The sequence below is a fragment of the Felis catus genome, chromosome A2 (genome assembly GCF_018350175.1).
Source record: "Felis catus isolate Fca126 chromosome A2, F.catus_Fca126_mat1.0, whole genome shotgun sequence".
Lineage (NCBI taxonomy): Eukaryota > Metazoa > Chordata > Mammalia > Carnivora > Felidae > Felis > Felis catus.
Window position 1 is genome coordinate 162,039,123 of NC_058369.1, and position 23,891 is coordinate 162,063,013.

The 23,891-nt window shown below is 52.4% G+C and overlaps 1 protein-coding gene across 2 annotated transcripts; it reads left to right on the top strand.

The window, feature by feature from the left end:
- The first annotated feature begins 1,753 nt into the window (after positions 1-1,753).
- On the top strand, positions 1,754-23,355 carry ZNF783 (zinc finger protein 783). Of its 2 annotated transcripts, XM_045052964.1 has the most exons (8): positions 1,754-2,242; positions 2,699-2,884; positions 8,991-9,392; positions 9,481-9,607; positions 9,772-9,900; positions 17,100-17,228; positions 18,275-18,367; positions 20,170-23,355. In XM_045052964.1, the coding sequence occupies exons 2-8, from the start codon at positions 2,879-2,881 to the stop codon at positions 21,006-21,008; spliced, it is 1,725 nt and encodes a 574-aa protein (XP_044908899.1). In that variant the 5' UTR covers positions 1,754-2,242; positions 2,699-2,878; the 3' UTR covers positions 21,009-23,355. The 2 variants fall into 2 exon arrangements, with proteins under 2 accessions (XP_044908899.1, XP_023106473.2); XM_023250705.2 differs by lacking the exons at positions 1,754-2,242; positions 2,699-2,884 and adding an exon at positions 5,500-5,676.
- The last annotated feature ends 536 nt before the right edge of the window (positions 23,356-23,891 follow it).

Below are 23,891 nucleotides of genomic sequence, written 5' to 3' on the forward strand. Positions count from 1 at the left end.
GCCTTCCATTTTCCAGGAATTCCCTTCTTTGTGAACCAAATACTATTTATTTTTCGCTGCTCAGTTTACATTTTTTTTTTTTTAATGTTTATTTTTGAGAAAGAGTGAGACAGCGCGAGCAGGGGAGGGCCAGGGAGAGGGAGACACAGAATCCAAAGCAGGCTCCAGGCCCCGAGCTGTCAGCACAGAGCCCGACGTGGGGCTGGAACCACGAACCAGGAGAACATGACCTGAGCCGAAGTCGGACGCTCAACCGACTGAGCCACCCAGGCGTCCCTCGCTGCTCAGTTTATAAGCCCCCTTGTGTGAACGCTTCCCTCATGTGTTTCTTTTACTCAACAAATCTATATCACACCTGTCATCTAGGCACTTTTATTTTTATTTATTTTTTTAAATTTATTTTTTTTTTTGATGTTTATCTTTGAGACAGAGAGAGAGATGATGTGAGCGGACAAGGGGCAGAGAGAGAGGGAGGCAGAGAATCCGAAGCAGGCTCCAGGCTCCGAGCTGTCAGCACAGAGCCCGACGAACAGCTGGAAGTCAGACGCTCAACCCACGGAGCCACCCAGGCGCCCCGAGGCACTTTTATTTTATTTATTTATTTTTTTTTAAATTTTTTTTTTCAACGTTTATTTATTTTTGGGACAGAGAGAGACAGAGCATGAACGGGGGAGGGGCAGAGAGAGAGGGAGACACAGAATCGAAAGCAGGCTCCAGGCTCCGAGCCATCAGTCCAGAGCCTGATGCGGGGCTCGAACTCACGGACCGCGAGATCGTGACCTGGCTGAAGTCGGACGCTTAACCGACTGCGCCACCCAGGCGCCCGCGAGGCACTTTTAAATACTTGGGATATTTAAGTGTACAAAACAGATCTTTGCCCTAGTCGAGTTTATATTCTATCAAAATCTGTCTCCTTGTGCTGCGTGTTTGCATAACCCTTTCCCAGACTGGTGCAAGATTCCATTCCACCTGAGAGTGTGTCCGCTCACAAGCATCTGAGTAGCCTCCGGGTGCAAGGTCTGCAGAGGATGTGGACGGTTAAATCAGACAGAGATCTTGCTCTTGGGGTTTACAGGCTGTTAAGGGAATCTAATACAAGGTAAAATTATATGTCCCAAGTGAGGCTGAAGGTCTGTTAGAATTCAGAGAATTCTTAAGTCGGTTAAGCATCCAATTCTTGGTCTTGGCTCAGGGCTTGATCTCCAGGTTGTGAGTTCAGGTCCCGAATTGGGCCCTGCACTGGGTGCGAAGCCTACTTAAAAAAGAATTCAGAGAACAATTACATTTAGTTGTGGGGGTTGGGGAAGGCTTTATGAGAGGTGAATTTTTTTTTTTTTAATGTGTGTTTATTTTTGAGAGAGAGAGAGAGACAAGAGTGCAAGCGGAGAAGGGGCAGAGAGAGAGGGAGACAATCTGAAGGAGGCTCCAGGCTCCACACTATCAGCACAGAACCCAGCGTGGGACTCGAACTCACAAACCACAAGATCATGACCTGAGCCTAAGTCAGACACTTAGCCGACTGAGCCACCCAGGCGCCATAAGACAGGACTTTTGGACTGGACCTTTAAGGATGGGAAGAAGGATGGGGTGCCTGGGTGGCTTAGTTGGTTTAGCATCCAACTCTTGGTTTCAGCTCAGGTCATGATCTCTCACAGTTCATGAGTTCAAGCCCTGTGTCCGGCTCTGCGCTGACAGTGTGGAGCCTGCTTGGAATTCTCTCTCTCTCTCTCTCTCTCTCTCTCTCTCTCTCTCTCTCTCTCTGTGCCCTTCCCCGCTCGCTCTATCAAAATAAGTAAGTAAACTTAAAAAAAAAGGATGGGAAGAAGGACATTCTCGGTGAAGCAACATAAGCAAAAGAGACATTATAGGGCATGTACAAAGAAACACCAATTCCTAAGATTTGGCTGGAGGGTGGGATGTGAGAAGAGGAATAGTCGGGGATGTGGTTGGAAAGATAGGTTGCAGTCAGCCTCAGGAGTTTGGATTTTAATGAGTTAGTAATGGAGAGCTCAGAGTTTGAGCAAAATGGTGAACTGATTCTAGCTGTGATTTGGGAATATTAATGTAATGAGAGTTACATCATGTGGGGTGGGGTGGGTTTTTTTGTATTCTTTCTTTTTTTGGTTGGGGTAAGGGGATATGTTAGAAGGTTCCTGAGGCCAACAAGAGCCAATGAAGACCTGACGGTACAGCTGCGATGGGAAGAGAGTGACGGACAAGGATATTGGACGAGATCGCTAAGGTAGAGTCAACAGGATGTGATGCGTTTTGAAGACAGGGAGCAGACTCTACAGCTCTGAGTACCAGGGCTTTGCACTTACATGCTCACCACGGTTGTTGAACGATTCTGTATAACGGGTATTCCCAGGATAGGGAGCTCAGTATTGTCTACACTAGGCTCCCGGGAGAAGGGGGGGGGGGGGGGGGGCGTGGTTATACTTCTGGTCTCCCTCTGCTAATACTTCCCTTCCTAATGCTTTATAATTCTGCATGGGCCCATTTCCTAATCTAAGTTACAAGCTTGGAAATAGGGTGTGTGTGGAGGGGGGGCACAGGAATTCTTTTTCTGAGCTGTGCCTATCCCTTGGCTCATAATGTGCCGATAGGGCACTCGCACTTGAGTATCTTGACCCCAAGCTGAGTGACCCTAGGTGGTGGTGTGGTGGGCCTCAACCTCTGACAATACCACCTTCTGCAGGAGAGGCCTGAGGATATACTGTTTCAGAGTGACCTACACCTTGGCAGAGTCACCCCTGTTCCTCCAGGGTCTGCGCCGCCATTTTGGAAATCCGGTGTTGTCAGCTCACCGAGAGGCATTCAGGCCCAGGAGATCTGATCCAAAAAAGAGCAAACTCACCAGAAACATTAATAATTAAGGATGCAGGTAATTGTAACTTCTATTAGAGCTGCACAAGGGGGTTCCTGGGTGGCTCAGTTGGTTAATCAAGAGTCAGACTCTTGATTTCAGCTCAGGTCATGATCTCCTGGTTCATGGGTTTGAGCCCCACGTTGGGCTCTATGCTGACAGCACGGAGCCTGCTTGGGATTCTCTCTCTTCCTTTCTCTAAATAAATAAGTAAGTAAGTAAGTAAGTAAGTAAATACATACATACATACATACATACATACATACGTACATACATACGTACATACATACTTACAAAAAAGCTACACCAGGCTGGTCTGCCCAATAAACCACATCGTGGTGTAAAGTTTTTGTGTTTTTTGTTTAATGTATTTATAAAATCCAAGCATGGGAATGGGAGGCAGCTGTGGGAACCTGATAAACAGGGCAGTGGTTCTCACAGTATGATCACCACATCAGTAGAATCAGCATCACCGGGGAGCTAGTTAGAAAAACAGATTCTGGGGGCCCCTGGGTGGCTCAGTCGGTTGAGCGGCCGACTTCGGCTCAGGTCATGATCTCGAGGTCTGTGAGTTTGAAACCCGCATCGGGCTCTGTGCAGACCGCTCAGAGCCTGGAGCCTGTTTCAGATTCTCTCACCCTCCCCCGTTCATGCTCTGTCTCTCTTGTCTCAAAAATAAATAAATGCTAAAAAAAAAAACCAACCAGATTCTGGTCACCCCCACCCCCACCAGCCTCAGACTTGGGTTCATGTCTCAGACTCCGAGACAGGTGCCCAGCAGTCTGTGTCTTAACAAGCGCACCAGGGGAACATGATGCACACTGAAGGCTGGCTACCACGGACTTCCAGAAACTTTCTAAGAATCTAAGACGGCTGTCAAAAATTAGAGCATTCTTCCCTGAACAGAGTTTGTTAAATACTAACGTTTTCTTCTCCAACTCATCTTCCAGACTCTTTCTGTTTGCATTGGACATTAATTCTTATAAGACCACAGCTTACCAGGATTTTATAATCCTTAATACATTTGTCTGACCAACCCCTGATGAGATGCTAAGGATGCTCTTAATGTTTTTCAGCACACATTTGCAAATTCTTAGGCTGGGTTATCTCAACAAGGATCTCCACAATGAATGAGGCCATATATTAACTTGATTTTTTTTATTAAAATGACACTTCCTGTAGCACCTGCGTTGCTCAGTCGGTTAAGCGTCCGACTCTTGATTTCGGCTCAGGTCGGGATCTCACAGTTTACCGGTTTGAGCCCCCCACTGGGTTCTGTACTGACAGATGGGAGCCTGGAGCCTGCTTCAGACTCTCTCTCTCTCTCTCTCTCTCTCTCTCTCTCTCTGTCCCTCCGCTGCTTGTGCTCTCTCAAAATAAAGAAACATTAAAAAAAAAAAACACTTCCTAAAAAAATAAAAATAAAATAATGCTTCCTAACCTTGCCCCAAATTCTAGGGGTGCACCTTGGAGAAAGTCAGTTCTTTATTGTAGGTCAGTTGACCACACTTTTGCTTGGATCAAATATATGGGCAAATAATTTTCTTTCCTCCCTCCAAAAACAGGAAATACTAAAAAAAGAAAGAAAACTGCAGAGTAATTTCTAGTGGGAACTGTTTTCCGACTTGAACAAAAACTAGGATGAATGGGAAATGCAGAAAAGATAGAAAATAAAACTTTAACTGCATAAGCACATTTTACTTTATATTCAGTGGTTAACTAGATGAGAAAAATGGGTCCCAGATTGAGTGGTTTACTCAAGATGTGTCAGGGCCTGAATTAGCGTTCGATTTACTCTTGCTGCACACCCAGTCGGGAGCCAAAGCTACAGAAGATCCCCAGTTGGTGGCTGATGGGCAAGTGAAGACTGGGTGTGGCACAGAAGGCTCCAGAGAGCTCTGCAAAGCGTGCCTGAACTGACGGAGTGTCTGCTGGGGAAGCAGGCCCCAGGGAAGGAGGAGGAGACCCAGGATTCCCGGCGGGGGGGGGGGGGGTTGTTGGGGAAGGGAGGGAGAACTTTTTGCCTTTCTTTTCTTTCTTTTCTTTTCTTTTCTTTTTTCTTTAAATGAAATAATTTTTTCCTGAGGGCCTTCTATTTGCTCTGGAAAACTAAACAAGTAGTTATCTGTCCCACACTACCCCACCGCTGGGCAAAACGTGTATACCCAAACTAATAGTCACTTTGGGTCCATTAGAAGTGTTAAAATGGTAAATCTGCATACACTTCAGATTCCCCGCTGAGGACGGCCCTTCCTCCCCCACACAAAGGGAAACTCCCACATTTTCTTAGTGTCCTGAAGGCTTGTTTCGTTAGTAACCTGATCCGATTCTCCCAAGAGGGACGCTGGGGCCCCAGCGTCCTAGAGGGGTTAGGGGCCAGGGCTGGGTCCACCAAGCTGCTCCTGCACGGGGTCCGCGGGTCGCTCCCCCTCCCGCCGAAGCCGGGCTGGAGGGGCCCGCGGCAGGTCCGCCGCCCGCGTCCACTCCCGCGGCCCAGGCCAGGGCGGGCGGCCGCCCTCCCCCTGGTGGGCGCGCGGAAGGCCGCGGGCCGCGGGCGTGCGGTCCTTCGGGCTGCAGGGGGCGCTGTGCGCACCCTCGGGCCCGGCCGCGAGCACAGCTCTTGTTTAAAGGGCCGGCAGGGCACGTGGCTCGGACGCAGCTCGCGGCCGCCCGGCAGGAGCTCCGAGGCTGGGCGGCTCCGCTCCGCCTCCGCCGCCGCCTGCGCGCTGCGCCAGGCCCGACAGGCCAGGCCGAGGAGAGCCGCCGAGAGAGGGACGCGAGCAGCCATGGCCGAAGCGGCGCCCGCCCGGGTAAGCGCCCAGGCGCGCAGACGCCCAGACGGGCCGGGGCCGCCGCCGCCGCGAGGGGCCGCCGCCGCCGCGAGGGCCCGCGAGGGTCTCGGCCCGGCCGGCGTGGGGCGGCCCCGCGGCGCGGCCTGCTGGCCCGCCGCCTCCGCCCGGGCCTGCGCCCGCGCCCGCTCGGTCCGCCCCACCGACCCCGTCTGGCGTCCGGGCCGGGCTTTCGGGCCGACCGGCAGGGCGGCCCAAACGGGCAGGCGGGGCGGCGGGCGCCGGCCGGGAGGCCCGACGGCGGGGGACAGGCCGGGCTACCCAGTAACACCTCAGATGACAGGCCTCACATTAGAACCGAGTGGCTGTTCCCCCACCCCCACCCCTCCCCCCTCCATTGTCTTCCCGGAGGCGCGCACGGAGGACAGGGTCGCCAGCCCCCAGCACCATGTGGTTCTGACAGCCGCAGAGTCTGAGGGAAGGGACCCGCCCAAGGTCACTCACCTAGTCGAGGCCGCGGCCAGGACTTTGGAATTACGCCCCCTCGAAGGTACCCACTGTTCTACTTTTACCTGAGAGACAGGTATTGAATGCTGCTCAGGAGAGGAATTGTAGGTAGATTTTTTTGTTTTTTTCTACGATTAGCCTGTTGGATTAGATTACTTGTATTCTTTTAGAATATTGGCTGATAAGTGCAGTATGCCCAATTCGGAGAAAAGAATCCTTTGGCTATTTTTGACTCACCAGAAAACCACTTGCAAACAGAGCTCAATAAATAGCTTCTATTAACGCATCTCAGTGAACTTTTTGAAAGTTTGATTTTTGTGGGTCCTTTTACAGGAGGAACTTCCTCTCCCTCTTCTTTAATGAGTTTGGTGTGTGCTTCCCTTAGGGTTCCCCGAGTGCAGGGGAGAGAGAATGAGGGTGCCAGTACTGTGGTTACCAACCCCCCCCCGCGCCCCCCCCTCCCCCCAAAGCATTTTTGTGACGACACTGGTGACAGCACCATCTCCCATCCAGCCCAGGGCCACTGCCTCAGAACTTTTTCTGGCCGTTCCTACCCACTCCCTCCTTTCCCTCTGCCATCATACAGTACCTGAGATTCCCCAGAAACTGCCCAAACAGGACAGAGTTGCCCCCAACTCTTGTTAGCCCATCATATACTGTTGTTTATCATGACGGTTTCTGTACGGAATTTTTCTCCCGGCGAAGGAAGAGCCACATCATTTTTTCTGCATTCCCACCTTGCACCTTTGCAAGGACCGGTGTTCAGTAACTGTTAATTAATGTTGTTTCATTGTGTAGTCCTTCATTCATTCACTAGGTATTAATTGAGCATCCGAGGTGAGAGAGGCGCTCTTTTAGAAGCCAGAAATACAACTGGGAATCACAAACACACTCTCGGGAACTCATGTTCTGGGGGAAACAAACCATAACACAGATAGATGGGTAGAATCATCACGGGTTATTAGTGCTGTGAAAGAAGGAACCCACCGCGGCGTATTTTAGATGTGTTAGTCGGCGAAGGTCTCCATGGGGCTTTGAGCTGGAGCCTTAAAGATGAGAGGAAGCCAGACGCGGAGAGGTGCAGGGAGAGCCAAAGCTGACATGGAGGAGGGTTATGTGTTCCAGGAATCCAAGGAGGCCGGGGTGGCCGGAGTGTAGTAAATAAGTGAGGTCGGGGCGGGGGGGGGGGGCAGGCTGAGGTCTGAGAAGCTTAGATTCTGTTCTAAGTACGCTGGGAAGCTGTTGGAGAGTTTTGAGCAGGGGGCTAAAATGGTCTAGCCTGTTTTTTAATGCTTACTGACTACTCTGTGGAAAGTGTATGGAGGAGAAGGGGAAATTAGCATTGCAGCAGCTGTCTGGGTGGGCCGGGTGACGGCAGGGGAGAGAGAGGGAGCAAAGAGGATGGGTTTAAGTTTGGAAGTCAAACGGATAGGACTTGATGGTGGTTTGGCCGTGAAAGAGGAGTCAACTGGAGGAGTAAGAGCTCAGTTCATCCTTCCAACAAGGCTTTTAGCACCGTGTACCGGGACCAGGCCATTGCACGTGCTCCAGAAAGTCTTGTGCACCAGGCGCTGAGCTAAGGCGCCACAGGCTTTCAGGACAAGGCTCCTGTCCCCTCTCCATCTGGGTTAGGATGTCCGGTTTAGAGATAACCTAATCTGCGCACAGAACGGAAGCGGATTCCACACCGGGGCGCCTGGGTGGCTCAGTCGGCTGAGCATCCAGCTTCGGCGCGGGTCATGATCTCGCGGTCTGTGAGTTCGAGCCCTGCGTTGGGCTCTGTGCTGACAGTTTGGAGCCTGGAGCCTGCTTCGGATTCTGCATCTCCCTCTCTCTGCCCCTCCCCCACTCGTGCCCTGTCTCTGTCTCTCAAGAATAAAGAAACATTAAAAACAAATTTCTAAATAAATAAATAAAAAAGAAGCTCTTTCCCAGGGGGTCGAAGGATGATGAAATGAAAGAGGGGGAGAAAAAAGCCCATGAGAACTGTTTCATGCTGTGTCCCTGAGCCCAGAACCATTATCATTGTCAGCATCCTGATCATTATCATCTTAGCTGAATCAACATAGGGCGCAGGCATGCACGCACGTATTGCGTATATGATGTGGTGCTAAGTGCTTTCAGCAAAGATTGTGTCATTAATTCTCAGCACCCTACCACCTGAGCACTATTATTGTTCCATTGTCTAGATGCGGAAGTGAAGTTGAAAGATGTGTCAAAACCTTGCCCAAAGTCAGTGGGCGGAGTTGCCAGTTGCACCCAGGCTCTCTCACTGCAAACCTCACGTCCTCTGTGCTTTAAAGCCTGTGCCTTCATTTGTACAGGAGACTAAGACCCAAGGTGGAAGTCACCTGAGACCCATGCCTTTGGCCATGTTTTTTCTCCTGTTTCTCACTTGCTAACACCTTGGTCCAACCGGTGTTTCCTGTCCCTGAGGCTACACTAACTGATGTCCTCCTAACTGACGTCCCTGCCTCCCATTCCACACTGCTGCCTGGCTGGCCCTCAGGATCCCAGACGGGGCTTTATCAGGGCAAGTGTTATTGTGAGGCATTGGATTGTATATATTTTTTTAATGTTTATATATTTTGCGGGAGAAAATGTGTGCACCTGTAGGTGCAGAGCGAAGGGCAGAGGGAGAGAGAGGGAGAGAGAATCCTAAGCAGGGGCCTCACTGTCAGTGCAGAGCCCTATGTGGGGCTGGATCCCCTGCACTGTGAGATCATGACCTGAGCTGAAATCAAGAGTTAAACACTCAACCAACTGAGCCACCCAGGCGCCCCTGATCGTGTCGTTGTGATACCATCTCCCCTTTCTTGTGTGGACAGGCTCCAGAGAGGGACAAGCAAACAGGGGATGAAAGCCCTTCGACACCTTCTCTGTCACCCCAGCCAGCTGCTGAGAAGAACTCATACCTGTACTCCACGGAGATCACACTGTGGACGGTGGTGGCCGCCATCCAGGCCTTGGAGAAGAAAGTGGATTCCTGCTTGGCCCGCTTGCTGACCTTGGAGGGGCGGGCGGGGACGGCCGAGAAGAAGCTGGCGGACTGCGAGAAGACGGCCGTGGAGTTCGGGAACCAGCTGGAGAGCAAGTGGGCCGTGCTGGGGAACCTGCTGCAGGAGTACGGGCTGCTGCAGAGGCGGCTGGAGAACATGGAGAACCTGCTGAGAAACAGAAATTTCTGGATCCTGCGGCTGCCCCCGGGCAGCAAGGGGGAGGTCCCCAAGGTATCCCTCAGGCATCGGGGGTGGGACAGCGCGCGGGGGCCGTGCCCGTAAGCTTGTGGGTGAGCGCACGTGGTGCTTGTGGTTCCAGGTGCCCGTGACCTTTGATGACGTGGCCGTGTATTTTTCCGAGCCGGAGTGGGGCAAGCTGGACGAGTGGCAGAAGGAGCTCTACAAGCACGTGATGCGGGGCAACTACGAGATGCTGGTGTCCCTGGGTAAGGCTGCGTAGGTGGGGATCTGTGTTCACAGATTGGCCTCCGGCAGGGCAGTCTCTGTCTTCGCTTTGACTTCTGTTCTGCTCCGTGTCTCTCCATCTCTGTGGGCAGCCGGGTGGCGGGTGTCCAGTCTTGACCCAGCTCTCCTTCCATTCTGTGCGCAGATTATGCTATCTCCAAACCGGACATCCTAACCCAGATGGAGAGGGGAGAGGAGCCTTGTCCTGAAAGCCTGTGGGGTCATGAGGAGGGGAGTAAGAGAGAGGCAGCACATCCCAGGAGGCCAAGCCCTGGTGAGTGGGGGCGGGGTGGGGGGTGGGCACATCGAATTGGAGCCCTGCTCTCCGGACGGGCTTTCCAGATGTGCTGTGAGGCCAGGAAGGGAGCACAGGCCCCTTTACCCAAAGCGGGGCCCACTCTGTCCTAGGCCGGCCTAGTCACAGGCTGTTGGGGGGGAGGGGAGGGCTTTCGCCTTAGAGCCACAGGGGCCGGCAGTGGTTGGTTATTGTGAGGACTGCGTGGCAGACGTAAAGTAAAGCGCACGTGTGCTGCGCATCGTGTCAGTGGGGCCTTATTCCTGACAGTGACCCTCCTGGCACCGGTGCATCACGGGCCTCCCACCTCTGCTCCCCGACCTAAGCGGTGGCTGCGAGGCCTGTGGTGCACCGGCTTCCCTTTGTGGCGACGGCCGTCTCGGAGGGGCGGCCAGGGCGGGACCCTAGCTGGCCAGCTGGCGCGCTGTAGGACCGTGGTTCTAGCAGGTCAGAATCTTCTGGGAGGGTTGTTTTTGTTTGTTTTCGTTTTTAATAAAATGAAGAAAGTAAAGTTGAGAGAAGGGCAAGCGCACCCCCCGAATGACGGTCACGCACATTCAGCAACGATCGGGAGTTTGCCACCTTGGCTCCATCCGTCTCTTTCTTTCCTTTCTCTGAACATAAACACCAAAATACCACTGTCTCACACCCAGCAGATTAGGATCTCCTCCCAAGTCCGTGTTCTGATTTCCCCGATTGTCTCCAAAATATTTCCTATAGGTATCGGGTTCTATTTCTAGCCCACCAAAGTCCACGTGTTGTATTCGGTTTATAAAAAAATCCGTAAAACAGCCTGGGAACACCTCCTCCTCCGCCATTTAGCAGCTTTACTGAGATATAGCTAACTTGCCAAACCATTCGTAGACGACGCAGTCCGTGTTTCTACTGCATTCACGGTTGTGACCATCACCACCGTCTGTTTTTAGAACTTTCTCGTCCGCCAAAGCCGAACCTGTAGTTGTTAGCGGTTCCCTCTGGTTGCTCCTCAGCCGGAGGCCAGGCTGCTGACCTGCTTTCCATCTCTGTAGATTTGCCTCTTCTAGACGTTTCTTGTCAATGGAATCCTGCTGGGTGTGACCTTCTGTGTCCGCCTGCTTACACTGAGCTTGTTTCCCAGGCTCACCCACCTCTGCACTGTCCCCGGGCCCAGCTGGGCGGGTGTATATTACACATTCTGTTCCTTCCCGCTCTTCAGTTGATGGACCGGCCCCACCTCTCCCTCTTTAACGTCATTTATTTGTTTGACCTTCTAACGTCATTTATCTTTTGAATAGTTTTGTGTTTTTTTTAAAGTTATTTATTTCAAGAGTGAGAGTGCGCATGCACGAGAGCCTGGAGGGGGCAGAGAGAGGAGAGAGAATCCCAAGCAGGCTCTGTCAGCACAGTGCCCGACGCGGGGCTCGACCTCCCGAACCGTGAAATCATGGCCTGAGCCGAAATCAAGAGTCGGGGGCGCTTCACTGGGCCACCTGGGTGGCACAGTCGGTTAAGCTTCCACCTTCGGCTCAGGTCACGATCTTGCAGTTTGTGAGTTCGAGCCTCCCCCCTGCTCCTGCGCTCTCTTCTCATAAAGAAATAAACATTAAAAAAAAAAAAAAAAGAGTCGAGCACTTAACACATAACCGACTGAGCCACCCAGGTGCGCCACGTCATTTACCTTTTTAAATGCCACTATTTCCCATATTCTGGATTTGGTGTCATTTATTGTTCTTCCGTTTTTTTGCATTTCCTATAAACTGGTAGATCGGGAGGCCTGTTTGGATTCCGGCAGACTCTTACGGGCAGGATTACTTCAGAGGTGGTGCTGTGTGCTCCACGCTGCCCGTCAGGAGGCACAGAGGCTCCGCTCGCCTGGCTTTCCGGTGCTTTCCTTCCCCTGCTCTTCCAAAGCTCCCCGTCACCAGCTCACCTGATGACATCAGTAGTCACTGAACATGATTGCCCGGATTTGTTATTCCGTTAGGGGTTGCAAAATGGTGAAATCCTGTCCTCCTTATGCACCGAATAGCTGAAATTCTTTTGTAAGGAGTAATTTCCTGAATCAACTCTTTTAGTTCCCCGGAAATGCAGTCTGTACAGAACAGGCAGGAGAGAGGCTGAATTCTTTTCCTTCGTCATTTTTCAGAATGAAGAGCTATTGCCTTAGAAACCTGCAAAGGTGACCAATACTTGAGCTTTTTACGTTATTATCATCATTGTCGTTGTTGCTGTTGTTACTGTGACTTCATAGACTGTTGAATATGTTATATGTGCCAATCCTTCGCATTATTTTTTGTGCTTAAATTGTCCCATCTTCAGCTCACGGCAGCCCCCTTACGTTGGCCTGTAGGTCATTTTGGTGTGACTTCAGTGGCTTTTCAGATTCAAGATGTTCTAGAATCATTTCCTACCCCAGACCTGGAATACAAATTTCTCCATGGAGTTTTAATTCCTTTCAGTGATGAATGATATTTGGAGACCACAGTAGCAGTGCTGGTAGTGGCTAATTTTTGGTATTACTTCTAAACCTTTTCAGAAAATATGTGGGTTTTTTTTTTTTTTTGAGAAAACGGCTATTTTTGCAAAGAAAAAAAATCATGAGTTCACAGTGATATTTCTAACTCTAATGTTCTTTGATCTTATACTTGTGTGTCACTTTTCTTTTACATGGGAATGTTAAACAATTACGCTTTTGATTAAAGCCTGATTTTTTTTTTTTTTTTTTTTTTGTATAGCTCTTTTGGTCTTCTGAATGCATTCCATTTGGGACCTACAGACAAAATAATGCCTTTTAAGGTCCCTTGAAATAATTATTTTCTCTATGTGGTTATGTCATCAACTTGATATACAGTTAAGTTCATTTGCTTCTATTTATTTTTAGATTTTTAGAAATGGCTCTTTTTACTTTTTGATTTAGCCATTTGAGTATGTAAGGCATGTTATGTTTGCAAAGTCAAATTGGTTTAACAGGATACATTCAGGGAAGTCTTATTTCCATCGTTGTCCCCTCCTTGTCCCTACAGATAACGATTTGTATTAGTTTCTTGTTGGTACTTCTGGTGTTTCCTTTTGAAAAGATCAGTAACACAGAGATACATCCCTGTCTTACAGAGTCTGCCCTGGGCATCGCTTCACACGTGTAGGTAGAGATCTTTCTCCTTTCTTTTGTGGATGTGGAATGTTCTGTGGCGTGATATACCATAGTCCGTCTACCCAGTCCCCATTGGCGGACCTCTGGGTATTTCCAGTGTTTTACTGATAGAAATCGTGCCGAAGGGACTATGTTGTGCCTAAGGCAGTTCGTATTTTTGCCAATGTGTCTTTGGGATAGATTCCTAGGAACTGCGCTGCAGGGGAAGTAAAGGCATATGTAAATTTGCCAGAAGTTACCACCAAATACCCCTCCGTGGGGCTTTACCATTTGCATCTCCCTCAGTGTTGTGAAAGAGAGCCTCCTTCCCCACTGGCCCGCTAGCAGAGAATGTGGTCAACCTTGTAGAATTTTTGTCTACCTAATAGGTAAGAAGTATGTCAGTATAGTTTTTTTTTTGTTTGTTTTTTTAAATAACAGCTTTATTAGATATAATGAACTCCCCATGCAACTCACTCATTTAAAGTGTCCAGTCCATTGGTTTCTAGAATGTTCATAGAGACGCGCAAACAGCAAACACGGCAATTTTATAAAACTTTCATCACCTCAGACACAAACCCTGTACCCTGCAGCTATCACCCCCAACACTTTCCCAGCTCCCCCAGCTCTGAGCAACGACACATGTTTCTGACGATACACTTGCCCTGCCTGGACGTTTCATATAAAAGGAATCTTAGAATCTGCGGTCTTTTGACTCTGGCTCATTCCCCTTAGCATAATGTTTTCAAGGTTCATCCGTGTTGTACTGTGTATCAGTATTTCATTTCTGTTTTCTTTTCTCTTTTTCTTATTGTGGTCAAATGCGTATAACATAAAATTTACCATCTTTGCCTTTTTTGGGTGTGCTGTTCGATGGTATTAAATACATTCATAATGGCACGCAGTCGTCACCTCCACCCATCTCCAGAACTCTCTTCACCTTATAAAACTGTAAACTGTAAAACTGAAACACTATACCCGTTAAACAGTACTCCCTCCTTCTGTCCCCCTCCCCTAGCCCCTGGCAGCCACCGTTCTACTTTCTGTCTCTATGATTTTGTCTACTCCGAGTCGCTCGTATCAGTGGAATCATACCGCATCTGTCTTCTTGTGACTGGCTTATTTCACTTGGCATGATGTCCTTAAGGTTCACCCATGTTTTAGCCTGTGCCAGAATTTCTTGCCTTTATAAGTCTAAATAATATTCTGTTGTATGTGTGTACCACATTTTGCTTAGCCATTCATCCCGTCGATGGACACTTGGGTTGTTTCCATGTTCTAGCTATTGCGAATAACACTGCTATGATCGTGCACGTACAAATACCTCTTAGAGACTCTGCCTTCAGTTCTTTTCGGTGTATACTTCTAAAAGAAATTTTTTTTAATGTTTATTTTTGAGAGAGACACACAAAATGTGAGCGGGAAAGGGTCAGAGAGAGAGGGAGACACAGAATCCGAAGCAGGCTCCAGGCTCTGAGCTGTCCGCACAGAGCGCGACGTGGGTCTCGAACCCACAAACCGTGAGATCGGACCTGAGCCGAAACTGGACACTTAACTGACGGAGCCACCCAGGCGCCCCTCGGTGTATACTTCTAAATGGAATTGCTGGATCATATGGTAATTCTATTTGTAATTTTTTGAGGACTCTCACACTGTTTTCCTTAGTGACTGTACCATACACTCACCTACAGTGTGCCAAGGTTCCAGTTTTTCCATGTTCCTACCAAGTTACTATTTTCTGTTGTTTCTTTTTGATAGTGGCCATCATTTCCCTGATGATGGGTGATTCCAGGCATCTTTTCATGTGCCTGTTGGCCATTCGTATATCTTCTTTGGGGAAACGCCTATTCAAGTCCTTTGCCCATTTTTGAGTCAGGTTGTTTGTTTTTCTGTTATTGAGATTTTTTTTAAGTTTTTTTTTTTAAGTTTGTTCATTTACTTTGAGAGAGAGAGAGAGAGAGAACACCAGTTGGTGAGGGGCACAGAGAGAGGGGACAGAGGATCCCAAGCGGGCTCTGTGCTGACGGCAGAGAGCCTGATGTGGGGCTTGAACTCACGAGCTGTGAGATCATGACCTTAGCCGAAGTCGGATGCCCAGCCAACTGAGCCACCCAGGTGCCCCATCTGTTTTGAGTTTTAGGACCTCTCTACGTATTCTGGATATTAATATCTTGTCAGATATGTGATTTGCAAATACTTTCTCCTGTTCTGGGGATTGCCTCTTAACTCGATAGTATGTTTTGATGCACATATTTAAAAAGTTTGCAGGAAGTCTTGTTTGTCTCTTTTTTCTTTTGTTACCTGTGCGTTTGGTGTCCTGTCCAAGAAATCATTGCCAAATCCAATGTCCTGAAGCTTTTGTCCTATGTTTTCTTCTAAGACTTTTGTGTTTTAGGTCTTATATTTAGGTCTTTGATCCATTTTGAGTTAATTTTTGTATATGGAGTTAGGTAAGGATCCAATTTTATTCTTTTGCGTGTGGATGTGCGATTTTCCCAGCACTGTTTGTTGAAAAGTCCTTTCCCCGTTGAGTGGTCTTGGGACCCTTCTCAAATATCTTTTGACCAGATATGTGAAGGTTTATGTCTTGGTTCTCTGTTTCTTTAGGCTGCATAGTAAGTTTTGAAATCAAGAAGTCTTTCAACTTTGTTCTTCCTTCTCAATATTATTGTTGCTATTTGGGGGTCCCTTGAGACTCCATATGAATTTTAGGGTGGGTTTTTCTCTTTCTACACTTGATCTTAGCCAAAAGGCTGAGAAGTGATGGTGTTTTCTATTTCTGTAAAAAATATCATGGAGGCTTTAATAGAGATTGTGTTGAATCTATAGATCGGTTTGGTAGTATTTTTTTTTTTTAATTTTTTTTTCCAACGTTTTTTATTTATTTTTGGGACAGAGAGAGACAGAGCATGAACGGGGGAGGGGCAGAGAGAGGGAGACACAGAATCGGAAACAGGCTCCAGGCTCCGAGCCATCAGCCCAGAGCCTGACGCGGGGCTCGAACTCACAGACCGCGAGATCGTGACCTGGCTGAAGTCGGACGCTCAACCGACTGCGCCACCCAGGCGCCCCATCGGTTTGGTAGTATTGACGCCATAATATTAAGTCTTCCCATCCAGGAACATGAAATGTTTACATTTATGTATGTGTTTAATTTCTTAACGCAGTGGTTTTTTTTTAATGTTTATTGTATGTATGTATGTATTTTGAGAGAGCACAAGTGAGCCTGGGAGGGGCAGAGAGAGGGAAAGAGAGAATCCCAAGCAGGCTCCATGGTGTCAGTGCAGATCCCCACATGGAGCCTGAACTCACGAACTGTGAGATCATGACTTGAGCCGAATTCCAGAGTCATATGCTCACCTGACTAAGCCACCCAAGTGCCCCTCTTTCTGCAGCGTGAGTGGGGGGAGAGGGAGACACAGAATCTGAAGCAGCCTCCAGGCTCTGAGCTGTCAGCACAGTTCCAGTGGGGCCGGAACTCACAAACCATGAGATCGTGACTTGAGCCAAGGTTGGAAGCTCAACCGACTGAGCCACCCAGGCGCCCCATACAACAGTGTGTTTTTAATGGTACCTCTCTCATTATGAGTGTGGTCGAGTATCTTTTTATGTTTTCATGGGCCATTTAAATTTCTTATTCCATAAACTCTTTGTTCATCTCTTTTGCCCTCGGAAGCTTTTTTTAAAAATGCATACTTTCTAGGCCTACCCAGAAGTCACGGTGATGAGAATCTTGGGGTGCTTCCAAGGGGATCCTTATACATCAGCCTGGTGTAGGACTTGTGATTGGGAGCCACTGTAGTACCGTTCTGAGCTGGGAGTCTCCAAAAGCCAGATCGTTGGCCTTGCTGTGTCGTGACCTGTCTGGGACTATTGCACGAGTTACTGTGCTGTCCCTTTTCCTTCTCTTTTAGCCACTAATGGTCAGTGGAGCCCACTGCACGATCATAACCTGGGTTTGACCCGACGCCCCCCGGTCCCAGTGACTGCGGGTAGCTGTTCCTCAGAGGCTCCTGCCACGTGGGGGATCCCTGTGTTGTCCTTAGCATCCCTGATTTGCATTCTCCAGGCCTCCCTCCACATCCAGAGCACATCCTCAGCCCCGTCAGCCCTGCCCAGGATGAGCCAACAGAAGGGCGGGCCCCCAGGCACCAGCAAGACCCAGAAGCAAGGGGAAGCCTGGACGGAACCATCGCTGGTGAGAGAGGGCCGCCGAGCAGCGGCGCGGATGCCACCTCAACGGCGGCCCCAGACAGGCGGTGCTGAGAACGGGGGCTAAAGCTGGCGGCTGGGAGGGGTGGTGGGGACCGGGCTGCCTGGAAAGGGGACCCCTGAGGCAGGCCTTAGAGGAAGAGTAGATTTTGGCTGGGAACCGAGGGCGTTTTCAGCAGAAGATGGTCTGAGCAAAGGCGTGGGTCCCTAAGGCCTAGCTGGGCTGAGGGGAAGGGCACACGAGGGCAGGCGCTGGGCCTCCTCAGGCTTTGCACACGGGGCACACGAACTGGGCAACCTGTGTCATATGCCTGGAACAGCCCTGGCATGGGCATTCCTCCGTAGATGTCCTCTTTCTGGAGCCCGTGAGGGGCTTTGTGCCTTCTGTCCCCCCTTCCAGTGATCTCTGCCTGCTTATGTTTGAAGGACATTTGTGTCCATCCATTCCCAGAAATGGAGTATCACGCAAAAGGCATGTAGCATAACGTGTGGCATACCAGAGCCTTGTTCTCTGCCTCCAGACTGCGCTTCGCCAGCTCCCGCCCCCATTCCTCCTCCTCCTCCAGGGGCCTGACTCTTCGGGCTGGGTCACCTTCTCTCCAGGCATTTCTGTGACCCTCCCCCAGTGAATATGAGTTCGCTGAGGTTGGAGGTGACCCTCCCTCCCTCTCCCGAGTCCCTCCTTCCCGGCCAGTGTGTAAGGAGAGGGAGGACCTTCTCACTGTCCTTGTTCCCCTGCAGACCTGGCACTGTGCTCCAGGGGCTTCCCCACACCCTCTGGGTGACAGGGAGTTGTCAGCATTGACCCAGACAGGAACCGGGGCCATGGCCTTCTCGGCCCTCCTCTCACCTCTGACGCAGAGGCCGTGCCGTGGGCAGTCCTCCGGTGGATCGGGCAGTCCTCCGGACAGAGCCCTGGAGCCCCCTCTTCCTGGCAGGCGTTCGAACATGTCTGGGGGCTGCTTAGAGATACCTGTGCTGTCCATCAAGGGCCCGCTGTTGGGAAAGGCCCTCACGGAGTCTCTCTCACAGGTCCACCAGCCTCGGTTAAACAGGAGGAAGAATCTTCAGGTGGGGAATCTCCAGCCTCCCCTCCCAGGGACAGCCTGCCCAGCAGGGGGCCAGGTGAGTGAAGGGAGAGGCCCCGTGGCCACAGCAGAGCCTCGGAGGATCTTGGGGGCCCTTGGGAGTGGGGTGGGAGGTGGCGAAGTGGGACCTGGTGAGGGGCTTCCTCCTGAGGGGTCCCTTCCTCATCCCCGGGTACTGGTGCCCTGGGGCTCTGGCGACCCAGACCACGTAGGTCCTGGTTTCCCCCCATCACATGTGACCTGGTGGAAAGGTACTGCTTGAAAACAAGCTGTGTGCACCCGGTCTGCGGTCTGGCGACAGAAAGGCCTCCCAGCAGCCCTGGGAAGGGGTCCAGGCTCACGGCTTCCAATGTCTCCCAGTTTGTATGTGGTGGCCTGTGACTTAAATTTCGTTCCCTGGCCTCGAGTCCGTAAAACCAGGCTTACAACCTGATGAGCAGGAAAAAAGAGAGCAATTGTTGCCCATTCTGGCTTTGGGGTGGTTTTCGGCCCTAATAGAAAGGGATCCGGTTCTCGCCTGGTTCCACCCTGGTACCTGCTTTGGTGGGAGCAGAGGTGAGATTTGGGCCCACCTCGGGGTGGTGGCATGGTGGGAGTCCAAGCTGGGGATGGGCTTCAAACCAAGAGATCTGGGACCCTTGGCCTTCACAGGGAATAGGGCCTGAGACCCCCAGTTGGACCATTTCTAGTACAGAAATAAAGTTCTGTCAGGAATTATCTGTGCGGGTCACCAGGAAGCTACATCAGACAGGAAGCTGCAAGGTCCTGACATCAGGAGGTTCTGCAGTTAAGGGTTCACTGCATTCTGCCGGGGTGTGGTTTCAGTTCATGCTTCAGCAAGAATAGAAATCCCTCTTGTCCTAGACCTTGGACGTTTCTCGGAAAGGGCTAAAGGTTTCGTCTTAAAGGGCCCAGGGTAAGGTTCGCTGTCCGCTTTTGAGCCTCAGCTGAGCTCCTGGGTGCTGGGGGAGGTCAGAGAAGCCAGTAGTTGGGGCTGATTCCAGAGAAGCTCAGAAGGGAGCGGCAGGTAAAGGATTTGGAAGAATGCAGCGTTCCAGCAGGGCTTGTGGCCGGAACCTTCCTTCCCAGCACCAGGGACCCCTGAGGGCTGTTGCTGCGACCGCTGTGCTGCTTCAGGTCTCCCTTCTCTCCTCTGTTCTGGCAGTTCCTATGCCTCAGTCCCGCCTCAGAGTCCAGGGTGACCCACACTGCGGCCCAGCCAGGAAGCCCAGGTCCTCGCGCCTCCTGCCTGTCACTAGAGAGCAGGGCGGCAGGCAGGTGGCGGTTGCTCAGTGTAGATTTGTTATGTCGATGAGTAGCTCAGGGTGTGGCTACGACATCCACCACTTTCAGGCCTGAGGCTTCTTACTTAGTCTGGCTGCCCCAGGGTTCACTGTCCTTCGTAGACGGGAACTAAAGTTGTCAGAACTCTTGGGGACCCTGCATGGCCAATGTATCTCAGGGTCCACAGTCTCCCCTGCCCCCACCTACCTATTGTCTTTCATTCCGTCTGACCTCTCGGGTCCTGGTTTTGCGGCTCTATCTCCTCTCTCCTGATGTCCTTAGCTTGGCCTCCCAGGATGGGCCATCGGAGCCTCTGGGCTACGTGACAGTAAACAGACTGGATGATGTTAGGAGGCAATGCCTGCTTGCTAGGGCCAAGCGAACAGAGCCCCTGATCTGTGCTGTGAGCTCGTGGAGGAGAAAGGACTCTGTGCAAGTAGGTGCAGGATGGGTGCAGATGTGGCCAGAGATGTGCCTGGAGGCAGCACCGGGTCGAGTGGCCTGGGTGGGGGCCAGTGTGGCCCACTGGAAATCAGTGGAGATTCCTCTGTCCAGGTGGTGGTGGCGTGGTCATCAAGACAGAAGCACAGTCTGAGGACGAGATGACGCCTGAGCAGCTCTTCCTGGGGGAGTCCCGGAGCCAGACCGTGTGTCGAATGCCCAAAAGGCCCAGGAGCAGGACTGGGGGCCCTGGGCGGCTTCATGCCTCCGGGGTGCCGCGGGTGCGGGGGGGGAACCCGCGGCCCGGAGGGGCCGCCGGGGAGCCACCCCGCATCCTCCCTCGACGCCGCGAGCGGACCTTCCCCTGCCCTGACTGCGGGCAGAGTTTCCGCCTGAAGATCAACCTGACCATTCACCAGCGGAGCCACGTGGAGGAGGAGCACCGGGAGGCCCCGGGGAGCTCGCCCACCGGCTGGGGGGAGGACCACTCCACACTGGAGCCGGGGGAGGTGGTGGTGCCGGGCCCCGTCATCCGCTGGCTCCCCGACGATCCCGGAGCGCGCCGCTCCCTGGCAGGCCGTCCGTTCATGGGACGGAGGCCGGAGGCCACCAAGGTATATCACTGCAGCGAGTGCCTGCGCTTCTTCCAGCAGCGGAAGACCCTGCTGCTGCACCAGCGCCTGCACACGGGCGACAGTCAGGGCTGGCCCGCCTGTCCCTACTGCGGCAAGGCCTTCCGCCGGCCGTCCGACCTCTTCCGCCACCAGCGCATCCACACCGGCGAGCGGCCCTACCAGTGCCCTCAGTGTGGCCGGGCCTTCAACCGCAACCACCACCTGTCTGTCCACATGCAGACTCACGCCCGGGGCCAGGCGGGCCCGCACTTTCCCGCTCCCTCTGCCGTCGCGGGGAGTCCACCCCGGCCCAGGCCCAGCCACACTGAGGAGGGCTGACCCGGCAGGAGCCCTGCGGGGGGTGTGGGGGGGCCCTCTGCTCTCCTGGGCACCCCCAGCGGGACTGCTGTCCGCCTTCAGGCCTTTCCCCTGGTGCCTGACGCCCGGTTCCTCGTTCTGGGAAGCTTTGGAGAGGTTTTTTGTTTGTTTTCGTTTTTCATTCAGATGGGAAGCGGTGGCCTTTTTAGTGACTGTCTGTGGCCAGATGCCTGAATTTCCTAAGTTTCCTAAGTTTGTCATTCTTTGCTGCCTTTTCTACATTCCTGACTTAGAAAGGATCCTCGAAGGTTTAGAGGATGCCCAGTTTCGGTGAGAGCCTTTGGCAGGTACGGGAGGCGGGCGGGGGGACTGGAGACAGTGGCCCTTGCAGGTAGGGAGCGACGGAGACACCGAGGGCCTGCAGTTTTGTCATTGTACACAGAGGTCACAGCAGAGTGGACAGTTTGAAGGGTGGGCACTGGAAATTTGAATTTCCTACTTTTGTTATTTGAAACCTTCCCCAAACCCCCTCCTTATGGAGCTTTTCTGATGCTTTTGTAAGTATTGTGTGTGGTTGCAAAGGGGACCAGGAGCCCCCAGGGGCAGGAATTCTCCTGCCACCTTGCGTGTGGGGACAGCAGGGGGGCTCTCCACATCAGCCAGGGTGTTGACAGGGATTCCTTGGCTGCTGCCCTGGAGACCAGGTGCCTTCCCAGGTATGTGAGTCCCCGTATTCCAACATCCGTGATTGATTTCGGTTATTAGTTGAGAGCGGGAAACAAGTCGAGAGTGGATGACGCCTCCTCCAAGGTCTCAGTGTTAATGGGTATGTCCGCTCCTTGCTGGGAGGGGGGTAGCTGCTTTGAGGGGAGGGATGCAGACCCAGCCATAGGAGGCTCTTCCCCACCAGGAAGATCCTGGTGTGGGTGAGGCTGGCCAGTCAGCCTGGACTTCTGGGCTGCCGGGCCTGACTTGCCACCTTAAAAGAGGGGTCTGTTTCCAAGAACTTGGGGCCGGTAGCAGAGAAAGGCCAGATCTGGGTGAATTTTTCTTAACCACTTCCATTTCAGGTTCCTCACTTGTCAAAGGGGGTAATGACCCCAGCGCATCCTACCTCACCTTAGGGTTTTCAGGGTCATAAGAGATTTAGAGGCAGTGGGGCAAACGGGGAGTGTGGTTTGATCCTGCAAGTTCAGGGCCCCCTCTCTGTCCCATTCCAGCCCTTCCCCCCCCCAGCCAGAATCCCTCAGAAAGGACCTTTATTTTCTGGAGTGAGTGGAAGGTCCTCTGGGTGCAGAGTGAGGTGAGACATTCCCATCGGCTACATCCCCTAGGAGCCCTTTGTATTTCAGCGGAACAAATTCTTACGACAGCAAGGAGGTTCAAGCAAGGAGGTTCAAGCCGTGGAAGCTGGAACAGCGTCAGGCCTCCTGGAAACATCGAGGGCAGCTAGCATCTTGTGCCTCTTAAGTAACACCACCGTGGGTGCTACCTAGAGACTAGCCCTTGGTTTGGGTGATTTTCAAACTGGAGTAATGGGTCCTTCGCTGTTTTGACTGTTGTCTTACTTTCCTGGCACGGTGTGAAATGGCCGGCATTCAGGCCTGCTTCCCGGTGCCTGGGTCCCTGGCTGGGCCACTTCTTGTGGCCCCCTCTGCCCTCACGCCTCTCCCCAAATCATGAACGGAGCTGGGGGCAGATGGGAACATTGCCATAACCTTTGGGGCAAGAACGAGTAAACAAGTCTGTGCGAGCCCAGCCACACTCCCCTGGGCTTTGGAAGAAGGGGTGCCACCCTTCCCTACTGTGCATTCTTGCTTCTCTGCTCTGACACTCCCAACCCTCTCCAGGGGCCTCACCAGTCAGGACTGGGCTCTGACAGGATATGGTGTAAAGGTAGCTGCTCTGAGCCTGCCCCTTAGCGCTCAGAGCTGGTCTCCGGTGTTTCCTGGGGATGCCTCAAGGGCTCCGAGTTCCTAGGCCTTTCTAATGCTAAATGCCCTGTGTAAATACTGGGACTCCCGTGGTCGCGGGAACCCGGGGTGATCGGGGTGATCGCAGGGCACAGGCTCCCCCTTCTTCCAAAGCTAAGGCCTTGGGAGTTTGCCTGGCACTCAATCGGTGTTCAAGGAGCGTTCTTTACACCAAATCAATCAACGGATGCTGCGTGGTGCAGAAGCAGAGGGGTGCTCCAGAGTCCTGGAGACTAGCACTTGGTTTGGCTCTTAGACTCACTCCTAGCTCTAGGTCTCGGCTTCCTCCTTTGTAAACAAGGAAGGGTGGGGTCCTGGCGCTTAAAGGCCCTTCAGAACTGTGACGGTAGCGGCCCTTTGCCTTCATGGGTGCTCAATAAATATGTTGGACTCAATGAGTGCCTGTGCATGACCTGCTTCCTGCTTTCCGGGAGTCGGCCCTATGGTGCAGTCTGTCCGCCCGGCTGGCGAGCAGCTCCCGAAGGGCCGGGCCTGGGCCTGCATTCGCGCACGAGACCCCGGTACCCGCGTAGACGGGACTTCCGCCGCGGGGGGCGGGGCCTCCTGGGCCAGCCAGTGGGGGACCGGCTCCCAGCCCGCGGGGACTAGCCGCCCGCGCGGGCCGGGGGCGGAGCTTCCTGGGCTGGCCAATGAAGAGCGGGCTCTGGGCCGCGGGGCGGGTCCCGTACGGGGCTAGTGGCGCCTACTGCCAGGGCCGCCGCGACGCCGCCGCCCTGGGCCGCAAGGTCTCCGCGCGTGCCCGTGGCAGGGGGGGCCGGGGCCGGTAAGGACGGCCCTCTCGGAGGATGTCCTGGAAGCGGGGAGACTCAGCCTGAGGGGAGGGATGACGACCGGGACGCTTGAGGCCGCAGCGGCCAAGGGGAGCTGTCTGAGGTCGAGGATGAAGTACCCTCTCCTTTCTTGGCCCCAG